Below are 18,618 nucleotides of genomic sequence, written 5' to 3' on the forward strand. Positions count from 1 at the left end.
GGCCTTTCTCAGCTCCAGACTGCAATGCGTCACAGAAGATTACCAAAAATTTACTAACAACTCTTGGACCTCCCTTTCCTCTTTCCTCTTTGAACATTAGTTTGCACTAAAACTAAAGGGGAACCATTACCCTTAATTTTGTCACACCAACTTGATGGAATGTATGCTTAACTCGCATACTACTATTGTCAGGCTGTAACATTTATTGGCCTAAAAACTTGTGTGTAGCAGAAATTAGCATGAACATAGTGGGCATTTCATTAGAATAGATTCCTAGTGAGAATTACAAGAGTGCTTGGGTGGAGAGAGCAACAAAAAGCATAACACCTAGTTAGATAGCATCAACAATAGTTTCAAAAGAGAGAGAAATTAAGCTATTGACAACAGTTGAGGACCGGATTTTAATGGAGCCGGTCCCCCCTCCAAAAGGCTTTGTATTATGGTTTTTCCCATCAAGAGAGACATTGTACAATACAATTCTTTGTGCTCCTTCAAGACTAGCTAGTGCAATGAAGATGAAAGCTTCATGCACTAATCAAAACACTTAGCAAACACAACTTTAATTATCCCTGTTCTCAGACCCAAGACCTCACACACCTTCGAAGATGGTGAGAGCTAGCAGGGTATGAGAGTAGATTGAGAGGAAGAAGGAGTATCTTACGAGAAAGATGTACATCTCCTCACATAATCACTCATATTAACATAGATTAGCTTAGTAATTAGCATGGTAGAGGAGATGAGCATGCATTGAAGCTTGGATCTTGGTTGGATTTGCATCCACATGCCAAGAGTGTGTCGATGTAGGCTTCTATCTCACAAGCTTGGAGTAGGTGATGAGCTCTCCATTAAAGCTTGGGAAGAGATAGTCTTCTCTTTCTTCACACATGAGATTGTGTGAGTGTGTGTGTGTGTGTGATAATGCCTTGCAAAAATCAGCCCCCTCTCTCTCTTGGGCGAGCCCTCTTGCTATTTACTCTTGCAGGCTCCCCATTGGACCTCCCCAAGTCAAGCCAATGGCTATTAAGCAGCATAAGTGATAGCCTTCTGACATGTGTCCCCCTTTTCCCTTTTGTGAGAGCTTAATCAATTAAACTTAATTGATTTAAATGAATTAAATCCCCATTGGACCTTTCCCCATTCTGACCAATAGGAATTAAGTAGCCCATTGGGCTTCTCAATTCCTATTGGACCCCTTCACGGGCTGTCCAATAATCATCCAGGAGACTTAATTTTCATTGGTTCTTTTTATTAAGTATTTTTAAATCAATTAAACTAGATTTACTCTAGCCTAATTCTCATTGGTCCACCTCTAAGGCCATCCAATAGAAATTGGGTACACCTTGTGGGCATCTGGCCTAGGGAACTGACATGTGTCCCTCATTTGCTTTGTGTAAAGGGAGCTTGTGTGTGTGTGTGTGTGGCTTTCTCTCTCATCCCCTAGAAGAAAGGCTCGCCCCCTCCCAAGTAGGGATGTACAAAGACTTTTTTGGTCACACACAAAGCATCCAATTCCCCTAGGTTTGACCTTTGGACATAACCTTTGAATTTTGGAACCTTAGCATTTTGGAAGTCTTAATGGGCTGAACCTTAGGGTCTTTTTAGCCCATTGTTGCACATGGCTCTTTTGCAGATGGCCCCCCCTTTGGATCCCTATTTTCCCTCCTTTGGATCCCTATTGTGGCTGGTCTGCTAGCTTAACCAATATTCTAGCTTTTTCTCCCCTGGCACTTCTCCATATTAAATGATCAGTTTAACATGAGAAAATCATTTAGGAGAATTAGATATTGATTATTATGACATTACCTCTCTCTTGAAATCATAGTCGTCCTCGACTATGGTGTAAAGAAGATAAAGCATATTCATGAGTCCTTTTCTTAGCGGGTAGAGGATCCCTATGTTACCCTACGACATCATTCCACAATGGATGACTAGTCCATTTGGCGCTTGAGAGCCTGAGGCTGCCGCAAGCATGTCTGCACATTAGTCCTATCAATCTTCCATAGTAGAGTGACAAGCTCTACTTGGTGTTTGGGAGACGTCGTCTCCGCAAACTTGATCTAAGCAAGCATACTACTTCATTTTTGTGCACAATAAAGAAAAAGAGAGTCTTATAAGACAAAAACTTTGTTCATTTTTTACATTTTGCACATTTGCTTACTCTTGGGAAGCATTGTAAGCATTGACAAGGTTTAGGTTATCCTTTAGTTGTATGCCTTGCATCCATCTAGCATCTTCAAAAGGATAATTCTTAAACTTAATAAGATATCGTCGGATAGTCTTACCGCCTCTTAATACCTTGTCTTCATGTCGGAGAATGGACTCGGGCTACAGCACCTCCTCTTGGTCCTCGATCTCCGGTGGGTTTTCAATAGTTGGTTCTTGGGGTGGCTCTCCTTTGTAAGGCTTTAATAGGCTCACATGGAAAGCATTGTGTATGAGCCAATGATTGGGCAACTTGAGTTGATAGGCCATCTCATTGATTGGCCTAAGAATCTGGAAGGGACCATAGTACCTTTTTGCTAGTTTAGCATAGTACTTTTGGTGGCCCGTAGGATTCTTGCCCGTCGTGTGCCTTAATCGAGCCTTGCAAAACTTTAACAAGACCCAATCGTTTTCTTTAAAGGCTTGGGCTCTTTTGTGCTTGTCAGCAGCAACCTTTTGCCTTTGCTGTGAGATAGAGATAGCATCCTTAATCTTTTGAAAAGATTCTTGTAGGTCTCGGCTATACTCATTTGCAACGAAGATCTTCCCATGTACTTTAAGTAGCAAGGGACTTTTTGATCTTCCCTCAATTACCTCGAAAGGTGCTTTTCCCGTGGAAGTATGTACAATGTTATTGTAAGCATACTCCACTAAGGGTAAGTACTTCTCCCATTGGGATCTTTGATCTACTTCCGTTACATAGGCTTTTAGTAGATCGAGAATGGTTAGGTTAGCTATTTCACTTTGGCCATCCGTTTGTGGATGATACGCCGAAGAGAAGTTTAGCCTTGTCCCTAAATTCTCAAAGAGACCCTTCCAGAAATTACTGGTCATTCTAGGATCTCTATCCGACTATGGACATTGGCAAGCCATGGTACTTGAAAATTTGTGAAATGAAGAGGGTTGCCATTTGATGGGCTTTGATAGTCTTTTTGACAGGTATAAAATGAGCTTGTTTACTGAACCTGTCTACTATCGTCCATATTCCCGTATTCCCATGGATAGACTTAGGCAATCCAAAGATAAAATCCATGGATATGCTCTCCCATGGTGAATTAGGGATTGTCAAGGGTTGAAACAATCCAAGTTGCTTCCCTCTATCAAATTTTGTCTTTTGGCATACCACACATTTAGAAACATACTCTTGTATGTTTACTTTCATGGTAGGCCAATAGAAATATGTTTCAATTCCCTTTAAGGTAGACTGAATCCCCCTATGCCCCGCATGAGGTGGAGCATGAGATTCATACATTACTTTCTCACGTAGTGAGTTAGTAACACATAGTCTATTGCCATAGAGAAGATAACCATCTTGTAAAGTAAATGGTTCTTCTTTCTTCCCTTTTGCAAGGGCTGAAATCACATCTCTAAAATCGGGATCAATAGCGTACGCATCTATCATTGAAGATAGATCATTGTGAGTGGCTATGGAAACCGCATTCACTCTCGGTCGCCTTGAGAGTGCATCAGCTACTTGATTATGCTTGCCAGCAATGTGAGCAATATGAAAATGAAATTGCAAAAGGAAATTTGTCCACCTCATTTGTTTGTCGGAGAGCTTGGTCTGCGTCATGAAGTACTTAAGACTTTGGTGATCCGTTCGCAGAATGAAAGGAGTCCCCAATAAATAGTGCTTCCATGAGTCTAAGGCATGTAGAACTGCAAGGAGTTCCTTTTCATATATGCCCAGAGCTTGCTCAACAGGGTCAAGCCTTTGGCTCTCATAGCCTATGGCGTGCCCTTCTTGGAGTAAAACAGCTCCAAGGCAATCACCACAAGCATCACATTGGACCTCAAATGGTTTTGAGAGATCCGGTAGTGTAAGCACAGGTTGAGAGATAAGCTTTTCGAAAGCATTGTTCTCCTTACCAGACCATGTGTACCTAACGCTTTTCTTTGTTAGGCCATGTAATGGTCTCGCAATTTGTGAGAACTTTTCTATGAAGCGTCTATAGTATGCACACATACCTATAAAGCTTCTTAGTTCATGAAGATTCCTTGGTTTAGGCCATCCTTTTATTAGCTCTAACTTTGATGGATCCATTTGGATGACATCTTGAGAGATAATGTGACCTAAATACCGAATCTCTTGCAAGAAAAATTCACTTTTCTTTCGATTAACATAAAGTTTATTCTCTCTTAAAACTTGAAATATTACCTGGAGGTGTTGCTTGTGTTCGTATAATGAATTAGAGTAGATGATAATATCATCAAAGAACACTCCAGTGAAGGTTCGATGAGGCCTGAACAGCTTCTCCATCAAGCGGTTGAATGTGGCTGGTGCATTGGTCAAGCCAAAAGGCATGACAATGTATTCGTAAAGACCAAATGTGGTGCGAAATGCGGTCTTTACAATGTCTTGATCAACTATCCTTATTTGATGATAGCCACTTTTTGTGTCAATCCTACTAAAGTAGGTCGATCCTTGTAGCTTATCAAATAGGTCTTCTACCCGTGGAACGGGAAACCTATTCTTGATAGTGATCCTATTTAGTGCTCTATAGTCGACACACATATGATATGTGCCGTCTTTCTTTTGCACTAATAGCACCGGTGAGCAAAATGGAGATGAGCTAGGCCTAACCATGCCCTTCTCGACTAACTCATGCACTTGCTGCATAATCTCCTCTTGTTGAGCTTGAGAAACTCTATAAGGAGGTTTGTTAGGCGGTGAACTTCCTGGAAGAAGTTCAATTGCATGGTCATCATTACCTCGTTTAGGAGGTAGCTCACAAGGGATGTCGTCAATAAAAACATCTTGAAACCCCTTGAGAAAATTGGATAACTCTAATTCCTTTTGGTTGCTTTTATTTTCTTTTGCTAAAGCATTAGGTTCATTTTGAGAATCTTTAACAAAAATCATGTACACGGAAATAGAGCTCTTTATTGACTTGTTGAAAGCTAGTGTATGTACAATGGGAATAGTGTTACCCATTTCCTTAGCATCTATATACATGTCTTTTTCCCTGAACTTAAAGGAGATTCTCCTTTCAGGAAATTCAACATCGGCAGCCAGGCGGTCAAACCATGGTGCCCCTAGGATTACATCCTCATGCTTGAGAGGAGAGATAAAGAAGTCCTCTTTGTCCACATAGCCTTGGACATGAAGCCTCAATTTCCCGATTAAGGGAGTGACTGAAGCTTCTTGCCCCTTGAAGGCACTGTCTGCGGGTAGGACATCTCCCATCTCGTAGGATTGTATGCCTAGCTTGGTGGCCAACTCTATAGATATAAAATTGTGAGTAGAACCAGGGTCAAAGAGAATAAAAGCATCGTGTTCTCTTACCTTTCCCGAAGCATGGCATAGAGAAGATCCTTTGTGGTGAGTTTGGTGAGTCTCCTCCTCTTGGATTTCAACCAAGGAAGCTCTAGGAGGATCTTGGCGGTTGTTCTTTTGGGGGCAAGCGCGGTACGCATGCCCTTGCTCACCGCACTTGAAACACCGGTTATCCTTACGATAACGCTCAAGCTCTTCAGGAGAGAGTTTGTTCTTACCTTTGTAAACTCCCTTCTCTTTAGCTTTTTTGGAGTTGCCCTTAGGAGACTTTTGGACATTGTCCTTCCCCTTAGGCTCATTGGAACCCTTGTTTTCCGTGGGCTTATTATTTCTTTTAGCCCCCGTTTGGAAATTGATTCGAGAGGCCACCATAGTATGGTGTATTACCGCCGATATGGTACGTGGCCTTTGGGAGTTGACATACTCCGCCATTTCTTCGGTTAAGCCCGCACAAAATTGTTGCTTTTGCTCTCCAAAATCCAACTTTTTGAAGACAGCGGCTTTGAGTTGTAGGTCCCAAAACTTGTCTACATATTTGTGGATGGATTCATAGGGAGAGAGCTTTAAGCTTCGCCATTCGGTGAGTACTTTGTCTTTGGCATTGGTGGCCAAAAACTGCTTCATAATGGAAGCTCTTAAAGCTTTCCATGTTCGTGGAGCTTCACCGTTGGCTCGTAGGCTAGACCACCATTGCCTGGCGGACTTTAGCTACATGGCGTAGCTTAGAGGACTCCGTAAAGCCCACATCTCCAAGCCTTTTGAAAGTGCCTAGCTACATGGCGTAGCTTAGAGGACTCCGTAAAGCCCTCATCTCCAAACGCCGCATCGAATTGCTGGATAAAGGCCAAAACTTTGTCCGTAGCACAAAAGGTACCATCATAGGTAAGGAAAGAGATCCTCTTCCCTCCCTCTTTGAATTTCTTCATCTTGGATGACCTCTTCCATGCGGCATAGGATTTCCTATGGCCTCTTCTTTTTGATGGTTCAAAGGTTGCACCATCACTTTCTTCACAAGGTGAAGAATTTGAAGAAGGTGGAGAAGAGGGTGACCTCTTTCTCGCCTTTTTCTTGTCTTGATCTTCGTCGTCTTTACCATCACTTTCATAAGAGGAAGAGGATGAAGAAGATGGAGAAGAGGGTGTCCTATTTCTCGCCTTTTTCTTCTCTTGCTTTTTATCATCCCTCTTTGAATTATGGCGTGGAGAAGAGTGTGATGGTCTTCTCCGCTTTGGTGGTGATGGAGAGCGTTTAGCCGGCCGTCTTCATGGAGCCATCTCCGTCGAGGTGGCAGGAGACTCACTTCTTTCTCGTTCCTTCGGTGGAGGCTCTTGAGTTCTCCTTTGGGAAGGAGATGCATCATCAAGAAGTAAATTCTTAAGCCCTTCGTACGGATTCTCTTCTTCTTCCCGAATCAGAGAGAGACCTCTTTTGGGAGTCCCACAAGGAGGCTTCCTAGGTGTTCTCTCGTCATGGTGATGAGCTTGGAGAATCCCGTGAGCACGGAGCTGCCGTTGCACTTCGCTTTGGAGAGATGGATTGCCCATGGATTGTTGAAGCCTAGAAACAAGATAGTTAACAAGCATTGAAGCATCATTAGTAGCTTGCTCATTAGCAAAATCAAAGTTATCAACATTAATTTCACTCTCTTTACTATTGTCAGCCATTCTAACAACTTTTAGGTGAAAATTTTTTAGGTGTACTTTGGCACTTCAAGCCCTAGTTGCTACTCCTCTTTACCCCTTTAGAAAAAGCACTCAAGCTACTGTACCCACGGCTCGAATACCATTAATTGCAAGGAATAGAAGAGAGGGTCTTTCGACACCAAAACATCACCGGCTCCTGTCAAGCTTCTAATAGCTCAATAGTGGTTAAGCCGTAGGCAAGCCCCGTAGGACTCCACTATTAACACCATAGCTCTCGACGGTGATGCCCCGTTAACTGCACGAAGGCAGGCGCACTGCAAGGCTGAAAAATCCCTATTCTACTTACTCACAGGCAATTAATAATACCAACCATTTATAGCTAGCTTGATGACCTCCCTTCTTGAGCAAGAAAAGAGAAACCTTGTGCTCTGATACCAATGTAACATTTATTGGCCTAAAAACTTGTGTGTAGCAGAAATTAGCATGAACATAGTGGGCATTTCATTAGAATAGATTCCTAGTGAGAATTACAAGAGTGCTTGGGTGGAGAGAGCAACAAAAAGCATAACACCTAGTTAGATAGCATCAACAATAGTTTCAAAAAGCATAACACCTAGTTAGATAGCATCAACAATAGTTTCAAAAAGCATAACACCTAGTTAGATAGCATCAACAATAGTTTCAAAAGAGAGAGAAATTAAGCTATTGACAACAGTTGAGGAACGGATTTGCATGGAGCCGGTCCCCCCTCCAAAAGGCTTTGTATTATGGTTTTTCCCATCAAGAGAGACATTGTACAATACAATTCTTTGTGCTCCTTCAAGACTAGCTAGTGCAATGAAGATGAAAGCTTGATGCACTAAGCAAAACACTTAGCAAAGACAACTTTAATTATCCCTGTTCTCAGACCCAAGACCTCACACACCTTCGAAGATGGTGAGAGCTAGCAGGGTATGAGAGTAGATTGAGAGGAAGAAGGAGTATCTTACGAGAAAGATGCACATCTCCTCACATAATCACTCATATTAACATAGCTTAGCTTAGGAATTAGCATGGTAGAGGAGATGAGCATGCATTGAAGCTTGGCTCTTGGTTGGATTTGCATCCACATGCCAAGAGTGTGTCGATGTAGGCTTCTATCTCACAAGCTTGGAGTAGGTGATGAGCTCTCCATTAAAGCTTGGGAAGAGATAGTCTTCTCTTTCTTCACACATGAGATTGTGTGAGTGTGTGTGTGATAATGCCTTGCAAAAATCAGCCCCCTCTCTCTCTTGGGCGAGCCCTCTTGCTATTTACTCTTGCAGGCTCCCCATTGGACCTCCCCAAGTCAAGCCAATGGTGATTAAGCAGCATACGTGATAGCCTTCTGACATGTGTCCCCCTTTCCTCTTTTGTGAGAGCTTAATCAATTAAACTTAATTGATTTAAATGAATTAAATCCCCATTGGACTTTTCCCCATTCTGACCAATAGGAATTAAGTAGCCCATTGGGCTTCTCAATTCCTATTGGACCCCTTCACGGGCTGTCCAATAATCATCCAGGAGACTTAATTTTCATTGGTTCTTTTTATTAAGTGTTTTTAAATCAATTAAACTAGATTTACTCTAGCCTAATTCTCATTGGTCCACCTTTAAGGCCATCCAATAGGAATTGGGTACACCTTGTGGGCATCTGGCCTAGGGAATTGACACGTGTCTCTCATTCCCTTTGTGTAAAGGGAGCTTGTGTGTGTGTGTGTGTGTGTGGCTTTCTCTCTCATCCCCTAGAAGAAAGGATCGCCCCCTCCCAAGTAGGGATGTACAAAGACTTTTTTGGTCACACACAAAGCATCCAATTCCCCTAGGTTTGACCTTTGGACATAACCTTTGAATTTTGGAACCTTAGCATTTTGGAAGTGTTAATGGGTTGAACCTTAGGGTCTTTTTAGCCCATTGTTGCACATGGCTCTTTTGCATGGCCCCCCCTTTGGATCCCTATTTTCCCTCCTTTGGATCCCTATTGTGGCCGGTCTGCTAGCTTAACCAATCTTCTAGCTTTTTCTCCCCTGGCACTTCCCCATATTAAATGATCAGTTTAACATGAGAAAATCATTTAGGAGAATTAGATATTGATTATTATGACACAGGCTCTCACCTTTATTTGTTTAATACTTAGATTCCTCCACGAAATCTTTGATCCCAAGTCAGTCAATCCGTTAGCTTCCAAAAGCAGGATACTGTATTCAAACTTAGCTCCTAATAGAGTATCACTCATTTCACGGCCGGCTTAGACCAAACCTCCTCCACAAAATCCGTGACTCTAGCCCCAATGTTAACATTTAAAAAAAGCACACTGCTCATCAAATGTAGACCCGCCCACCTGTGCTCCCACTTGGTCCCCGTCTTCGCCCCTTGCTTTGCGTTTGGCACCACCTCCGCTTCCTTCTACGGTTGTAATCTTCCCCCCCCCCCCCCCCCCCCCCCCCCCCCAACACACACACACACACACACTTCTCCATTCCATTTTTTGTGTTTCAAAATTGGGTACCCCCTACTACTAGCTCTCGCTTTAAAAAAAGCATTAATAAGAAGATTCCCTTTAAAAAAACCCTTCGTCATCTGCGCCTTCGCCTGCAAAAGCCTGCCCCTCAGCCCGCCTTCGCTATCTTTGCGCCCTCGCCTGCACCGCCCACCTTCTCCATCCCCCCCATCTCCTTTGGGCTGAGAGGCCTACTCCCCTGCACCTTGCCCACCTTCTCCCTCTCCATGTCTCTACGCAAAGACGTCTCCTCTGCCCATCTCCATTGGTCTGCGCAACCTCCTCCCATGCACCTCGCCCACCTTGTACCTCTCTGCACGAAGATGGCACATACCATACTCGCTTCATTTTGCATTTATCAAAACGAGATGTCTCTCTCTCTCTCTCTCTCTCTCTCTCGTCCCTTCATAGGAAGTACTCATGCACGGACCTCAATTCTACTCAAAGCTGAGAGCATCTTCGAAGATTCTCTCTCCCATTTGTTTTTCAAAATGTGTAACACCTACTCGAAGGCTTAGTTAGCCTATGTCAATATTAAGGCCTTCGCCTCATAGAATAGTGCCTCTAACCACACAGTGGCACCTCTCTCTCTCTCTCTCTCTCTCGTATGGCAGCATCCGATGAGGAGGAGAGTTCCAGTCGTCGGCGGCAGAGGATTGCAGAACGAAGGGGTGGATTCAGCCCGAGCGGACGGCCTCTCGACTATCAAGGAAGCCAGAATTGGGAGACTCGAATTGCCACTCGCACTTTCTATGGAGGTTCATATTCTGCCTGCATTGAGAGAGAGAGAGAGAGAGAGAGAGAGAGAGAGAGAGAGAGAGGGGCAGTAGCTTGCTCTAAAGGCAAGGGGCTTGCCAAGAAATTGCTAGGCGATTTTCAGTCAGGCATGAAGACATTTCCAGCCATGCCTACTACCTTGGACTAAAGATCACTCCCCCCCCCTAGGAGTGACGTAATCTTGGAGTCTTCTGTTTGCAACTCTTTACAAAAAGCTTCCACATATCACAAGGAGAAGGCTAATAGATGGAATCCTCCACAAAGTTAATATGGGCATCGATACCCCTCTGCATGTGGGGTGAAGCATGACTTTCTACGCACCTTCTTGCTAGAGGAAGTTTGCCATTCACATGTACAATCTGAAAATGGAAATTAGAGAAAAAGTTAGCCCATGAATTCAAGAGCTTAGATTGAGTCAAACAGTAACTAGTGATTGATGCGAGCAATAAAATCGGTCCCAAGAAGATGCTGCTTTCATGACTCCAAAGCATGAATTTTAGCATGGAAGCCAGCCGTGTATGTTATGCAATGTCTTTTCTGGTCGATAGAGAATTGGACTGTCATGTATGATAAGTGTAAAAGTGGTAGGGAAAGTTGCTATCGAGTTGCAGAAAACGACAGTGGCTCTATCATAAATCTTTCTAAAAAATAGACAGCAACCAACACTTACATTTCTCTGTAATTAGCCTGACCTTCAAGGCAAGGTGGGCGAACTCATATAGGAGTTCAATTTTGGGACACACTACCCGCTACCAACTCGGTGGCCGATGCTGCTAGTAGGATCTCGGAAGTGAATGCTATTTTGTTTATTTGAAATCTTGACTAACTTCTTTCTCTCTCTCAAAGAGTGTTACCAACTAGATCCTCACTTTGTGGTGAGGTTTGACGACAAGTCCAAGAGCCAATGGTGGTCTGAACACCCATCGATTGGCTACGAAGAGAAAGGTAATGGAAAAGTACTCCATGCATGGTGGATTACTTTTCAAGCAAGGCAATGTGTGTTTCCCGTTGATGAGGACGTCTGCAAGAAGATTTTGTTTGAGTGTCACGATCCTCCCAGTGGAAGATATACCGTACTTTGGCCTTAGTAAGCCAGTATTCTAGTGGCCATACATGAATGCTTTCGTTAAGAATTAAGTGCAAGAATGTACTCAATGTCGGCCTAATAGAGCTAAACGCTAGAAGCATGCTAATTTCTTTTAAACCTTAAGTCAAAAGCTTGAACTCTAGCTGAGCATCCCGTAAGTCGCGTTGACATGCTTGTAGATTGTACTGGATTTTCGTAAAACGCGTTGCTGTGCTGACGTGGCAGGCCATACAGATTTTTGTAATTTGCTTGGGCTGTTTTTGCTGATTTGCGTGGGCTTTTCGGGTGCAGATGCTTTATGGAATTATGTGCTTTTAGAGCTGAAGCTTTTCGAGACTCTGCTTTTGGACAAACCCTTGTACTCTTTATAAGAGCCCCTGGGGCCTCATTCTGCAGAGCATTTGGATGCAGAGTTTGAGAATAGTGGACAATAATAAAGAAATACTGAAAGGGGCGAGCGAGCAATAATAAAGAAATACTGAAAGGGACGCCAATCTTTAGGGGGGTGCCAGTCTTTGGGGCTAGTGCATCTCGGCGCAGAACTCTGTTGTGCTCTCTCTCTCTCTCTCTCTCTCTCTCTCTCTCTCTCTCTCTCGTCAAGTTTAGTGATTTTGTAGTTTACGTTCGTATGTTGCTATTGATTATTTCTTGCTTGGAGTGTTCAAGCCTATAACAATTTCATTCCTACTCGCACCACCATATAGAGCCATGAGTTAGCTCAGATGTCACGTGCACATGGCTCTGTGTGCCACATGGACATGCTTCATCGACTTCCAAAGTCAGTTTTCCCCTTCTTCCTAGATAGGAGTGTGGAATTGGAGCTGATCTCTTGAGACAGCTAATTCCAGTGTTGGAAGATTTCAGCTACTAGTTTAGGAAGATTTCAGACAGCAAACTGAACAGGAATCAGAGACTAGATTGGAATTTGGATACTGAAATAAGAATTAGACTTATGTACTGGAATTAAGGTTCAGATTCAGATTCAGATTCAGAAGAGTGGACGAGAAGTAAGGATAACTGAAATATATGCCATGATTGGGATTCCAGATCAAGATTACAACGAATATGATTTACAGAGAGAAAGTACAGCCGACAATATTGCCAATGATTCTCAAGTACAAGTATAGCCAAGGCGCTAACCCAAATGATAATAATTGCCAACCCGATTACAATGTAATGGGCTCTATTTATACACTTCGGGTTTACTGTAGTAATTACCATAGTAACTACTAAGTAATTCACTGTCTATCCTCTAAGAAGATGTTCCCACACAGTGAACTATCCAGCCGTCTACATCCTTCCCTTCTTTCTTGAATTTTGGCAAGATTCCAAAATTTTTGAAAAATTCCGTGTCTGATTTTGATGTGAGATTGAAAAATCCATTGTCTGGTTCTGATGTTGGGATTCCGGCTTGACCACTGATAGAATGGCCATACAAAGATTGCGAGTAGGCAGCTGAAAAGGCCAAGGATTGCGAGAGGCAGCTGAAAAGGCCAAGGTGGAGCTCTCACCAGGCCAAGGTGGAGCTGTCATCAGACCAAGGTAGAGTTGTCATCTCCACCTGCCTACTGAGGAGAAAAGTCGCCACTGAATTCTGAGATGGAACTACCTAGTATCCTTCCATTGGACTGTCTTCCGTTTGCCTTTTGACCTTGAGGGTGCATGAGAAGTCCCAGTACCAGCATTCTCCTTCTGAATCAGTCGGTAAATGGCCTCCTGCTCAAGCTGATCCCGCGGGTCGGTGGTCATCTCTACTTCATAAGGCGTGAGGGAATGATAGGTTTTGGTGTCAGGATCATAGAGTGTACGCCTGCCCTTGCTCAGTCTGGTTCTGGCCAGCTTATGAAAATGCGAAGCAGTATGGATCCATCCTTCTGGAAGAGGCTGATTAGTTTTGACTTGAGCTTCGAAAAGAATCTCAGCCATCTCCCTGTACTGTGGTGCCAGACCCGGCTTTGCTGCAATGTCTTTTTCAGGCAATTTAGAAGATTCGACCGTAAGTTGTAGCAACTGATTAGTAATCTTTGTCAGTCCTCTGACTTGAATCTTCCACTGGCCCATACACAGCTGGATCCTATGCATCTCCTCTTTCAGTGCCTGATATCATTGATCTGGAGAGCATCATTGAACAGCGTCTGCCAAGTCTTCCATTCCACAGTTGATCGCTCATACCAATCCTGAAGCTCATTAGTGATTTTGAAGTATGTCAGGCGATCAACTGGTTCTGGATGTTGAGGATACAGCGCTGGAAAGAATCTTAGTAGCTCTGTTTCTCTTGCTGGAACAGCATACAAGAGAACTGGAGAATCAGGCATAAATTCTAAGAAATTGAGAACAGCCTGGTTCTCCTGTTGCATCATCTTTCTGGTGATTCTCATTAGCTGGAACAGTGTTCGGAGAGTAGTTGCCTGTGCTCCGACTGACATTCTAGTCTGAGGTTCTTTGCTAGTGGCTGTCTGGTCCTTAAGAATGGCTTTGACTCTGATCCAAAACACCTCTGGCAGTTTGCATTTGCACCAAAACTTCCTTGAGTTGTACCCTAACATCCTTCATACATCGGTAAGTTGGTTTGTTACCCAGCAGAAGTTCCAGTTCCAGGGTTAGGGAGCAACAATCTGCAGTAGACTGCCTTTGCTAGTGCGGGTTTGCCACTCTTTCATCAGCATTGAGTATCCATTCAGTAACTCGTTCCAGCAGCTGGACTGTATTGGGATGAGCAGGGAGACGGCAAGCTTCTTTATCATGGAAAGCTGCCGATTTTCAATGTTCTACCATTTCCCTGGCTCCAACATATAGCCTTTGAAATCTTTCCAAATCAGACAAGAGATCATCATCCTCCAGATACTGTCTGGTTATGGAGGCCTTTTGATGTCTCAATTGCCTATTCAGGGTAATGAGCTGTAGTGAATGTTGATGATCTGCAACTGGTCCCTCATCCTGCACTTTCATTTTTTCTTTAACATCTCTGTTGAGTTGGGACTGATCTGTTGGCTGATTCCCAGTGTGACTGGGTTGCTGCTCTTCAGTTTGCTGGTTACCTGATTGGTGCCCTTCTTCCTGTCTTGCCTGTTGGTCCTCATTCAGGCCTGGCTGGTCTGGTTGTGACTGGCCTCTTTCAGTTGGCCCTGTCTCACTAGTACCAGGTCCTGGAGGTGGAGGTGGTGGTGGGGCATCATCATCCTTTGTATGCCCTGCTTCCTGATCATCCTCCTCCTGATCAGCTTCATCTTCCTGGTCTTCTTCTTCCTCATCCGGAGAAGTCTGTTGCTCAATATAATCTAATATAGCTTGATTCATCAGAGCATTATTATACTCAGTCACCTTGTCCTGCAAATCACTCTGCATACTTTCCATCAAGGACTTTAAATTCTCTAGATTGAAAACAGCACTGCTGGATGGATTTAAAATTTCAGCCAAGCTGTTATAGATGTATCTTTCAGTCAGAGAAGCCTTCAAAGCTGTATGGCGCATTAACAGGTTTTTGAATTCCGCCCGCTTCATCCTTAGGATTGTTTCAGCCCGCTCTGCAACTCTTAGTGCTTCATTTCGTTGATTTTTGATGATCATTATTTCAGATTCAGCCTTAGCTAACTTTTTGTTTAGCAACTCATTAGTCCTTTCTGAATGAGCTTCGAGTACCTTGTGTTGTATGTTCTGCTCTTCCCGGGCTTTCTGGAGCTTTTCAATCTGATCTTGTGCCTCCATCAATTCAGTTTTGAGCTTTTTAACTTCATCTTCAGCAACCTCCATCAGTTGTCCCATACAACTGACAATGGTATTCCAAGAAGACTGTATGAGGACTGAACATCTGTCTTTGACTGTGGTTGGATCAGAATCGGTAGGCTCATATATTGCCACTGGAGCTATGTAGGGTAAAGTTGCATAATCAGCTTTGCTTAGCAGAAGATGCCTTTTCAATTGTTTAGTCTGCATTTGCTGCAACTTGTCCTGTTTTACCAGTTGTAGAATGTTTCCAGTATTTGGAGTAGGAACTTCACTTGGCAGAGTCAAGGAAGTTGGACCTTTCCCTTTGTCCAGTTGGCTCTTGCCTTTGTCCCCTGACTGGTCTGCTATCTTCTCAGAAGTGGCTGGCTTGGCCTGATCTTTCCTAGAACCAATAGCAATTGCACTTTTTGCTACTCACTGGTTAGGCACAGTCTTCTGAGCAGATTGTTGCTCTGTCTAGCTCACTACAGCTTTCTCAGTGTTTACTGTCTTGACCTGGCTTTCTATCTGCTTGAAAAACTCACTGCTCTTTGTCAGTGTAGTCTTTGGCTTCTTTGAATTGCCAGCCTGTTCTGCAGTTGCTTTCCTTTTTAGGTCTGTTGAAATAGTTTAACTGTCCGTTTCTTCATCGTCTGAGGACAGCTCAATGTTCTTCGGCTCAGAAATTGGCTTCTCACTCCAAGCCTTCTCTACCTGCTCAATAGCATCTGCAGCAGTAGCTTAATACAGGAATTGCCAAACATACCAAGCTTTGAAAACATTTTGAGATTTTAGCTTGGCAGTTTGTTGGAGTACATTGTGCGAGAGAATTTGACAAAGATTAATAGGAACCTGTGGATCCAATATCTTGGCCAACAGCATAGCAAACAGTTTTTCAGATACATACGTTGGGTTGTTTTTAAGGCTTACTGCTTCGGCTACAAACCTGTAAGCAGTGGAAGCTTCCAGTTCTGCTACTGGAACTCCTTGAGCACTTGCCTTGCGCTTACGTTTAGCGCTTCATCCTCCTTCAGAGCTATACTTATCTGCTGTGCAGTTGCCACAGAAGGTTTAGGCTCGTTGGGCATTCTGAATGTCAATGGTATGGCTTCTGGTGTCACTGATACCTTCCTACCATTTACCATGGCACTGCCATCTTCAGCGTCGAAAGAATCAAGAACTTGCTTGATGATGTCTGCGTCAAAAGCAATCCTTGTAGCTTGCAACACAACTTGAAGATCCCAGAGTTGTAGCAGAGTCATTGCTTGGTCAGTGAATACATAACGCTGGATTTTACTGTACGGTATAATGGGAAGGCTTGCCTTTGCAGCAGCAACTATGGCTCGGGTTTCCTCAAGAGACTCCTGCATCTTCTCTGAGCGTTTCCTTCTACCCATACACTGTGAAGATGATGACGATGAAACAGGCGAAGGAGAAGATGACTTACTTGTCGTATCGAAGCCGTTTCCTGGTGTCGCTGGCAAGGATAGCTGACAGTCAACTGTCTCTTCAGAGGTCGAGGTTTGCGGCTGTACCGAAGAAACCTCGGAGCTTGGCGATGGCGAATGGTTAATAGGAGGAAAGTGTCACGCAGGGGATTTATGAGAAAAAATGCTAACTCTCCTGACTGTTATACGTGTTCGCGCCATAAAAGCTCCACCACTCGCCGCTCCTAGACTTGTGTGCGTCGTTGCTGTTGTGGCAAACATGCATTGGACAAGACTGCGACCCATCCTTGAAATAATTACTACTGGCGTGCCATTTGACCGTTGGGCGCTTAAAAATTGGAAAGTGTGTCCCCATTGATACTGGATTGATTTCCAGTTTGGCTCTACCATACTGGTACTGATTCTAAGGTCAGCCTGATCTGGTTCTTTTGGTACTGGTTTTGAAGTTGGAATTGGTTGCACATGAAAAAGTCCAAATGGCAAAAATGTTTGATTCTGATATCTCTTGATCAGCAAGTTCCAGTTCCTTAGTACCTTGTTCTGGCCTAGTTTCTCTGGTCTCTGAATAATAAAGCTTGATCTTTGCCCCATTATATACTCCTCGCAACAACTGGCAACAACAATCCAGATAAATCTTTCAGTCTGGCTGTGCCATTGGAGAAGATCCAGTCTACCTCAAATGGTCCTGCCCAGGCAATCTTCAGGTTTGGCTTCTTTGGACCCAGTTTACACTGATATAGAAACACTAAGTTTCCTTTCTGGAATTCTCGAACTTTAATTCGGCGATCATGCCAGTGTTTCCTTCGTTGTTGAACAATTTCTTGTTCCAACATGACCCTTTGCCTGAGTTCATCTAATTGCATCAGTTCATCTAGCCTCTTTTTAAGATTATGGTTGAAGTCTAACCCATACTTCACAGCCATTCTCAGACTGGGGATCACAAACTCCATAGGAACCACAACTTCAGTACCATACACCATTCTGAATGGTGTCATTCTAGTAGTCACCTTATAAGGTGTCCTATAAGCCCATAGAGCAGTCTGAAGTTTCAAATCCCACTGGTCTGGTTTCTTTTGCACCACCTTAGTGAGAATAGTCTTTATTGTCTTATTGCTACTTTCAACCTGTCCATTGCATCTGAGATAGTAAGGAGTAGATTTCCGATGCTTGACTGAAAGCATATCCAATAGGATTTCCATAGTGTCATTAATAAAATGTGTTCCTTGATCGGTTATAATCTCTACTGGACATCCATATCGGCAGACAATATTCTCAAATAGAAACCTTGCAGTTGACTTGGCTGTGTTGTCAGGAAGAGCCTTAGCTTCAACCCACTTGGTAACATAACAAGTAGCCATTACTATGTACTTGTTCTTCCTGGGAGTAACCTTCTTAAAAGGTCTCATAAAATCTAGTTCCCATTTCATGAATACTCCCAGTGGTTGTACTAGCATCAAGGGAGTCATATCTGCAGTTGTCGGTTGACCCATTCTTTGGCATATGTCACAAGTTTTACAAAAACTTCTGACATCAGCAATCAATGGTTGCCACCACAGACGAGCTTGCAAAATCTTCTTATAGGTTACTTCGTTGGAAAAGTGTCCACCAGATTCACCATTATGCGCTTCTGAAATTACTTGCATTCTTCCTTCCATAGGGACACATCGTCGAAATATACCATCAATACCTAGTCGATAAAGTAATCCTCCTATGATAGTAAATTTCAGGCTTTTTATGATCAGAGCTTTCTTCTGATTCTGCTTCCAATCCTCTGGAAAGGCACCTTGGGAAAGGAATTGATAAATATCATACCATTCAGGATCCACTGAGTCTTCTGTCTCTAACTGAAATAAATCAGCATCCACTGGTTCATCTCTCAAGGGTGATTGTGAATATCCTTCCGTACTTCTTAAAAGAAAATCAGCTTCACAATGGTTTCGGCCAGGCTTATGGAACATTCT

At 43.3% G+C, this 18,618-nt stretch overlaps 1 protein-coding gene across 1 annotated transcript in view; it reads left to right on the top strand.

Moving 5' to 3' along the window:
- Positions 1-10,191: 10,191 nt before the first annotated feature.
- Positions 10,192-18,618, top strand: part of LOC147439931 (Mitochondrial import inner membrane translocase subunit Tim17/Tim22/Tim23 family protein) — a 76,480-nt gene continuing 68,053 nt past the window's right edge. Inside the window, exon 1 of the mRNA XM_086485648.1 lies at positions 10,192-10,398. Within this exon, the coding sequence (XP_086341774.1) occupies positions 10,248-10,398 (151 nt within the window). The 5' untranslated portion in view covers positions 10,192-10,247. The remainder of the gene's footprint in view (positions 10,399-18,618) is intronic.

This window comes from Adiantum capillus-veneris, chromosome 16 (genome assembly GCF_014529385.1).
Source record: "Adiantum capillus-veneris isolate H3 chromosome 16, ASM1452938v2, whole genome shotgun sequence".
Classification (NCBI taxonomy): Eukaryota; Viridiplantae; Streptophyta; class Polypodiopsida; order Polypodiales; family Pteridaceae; genus Adiantum; species Adiantum capillus-veneris.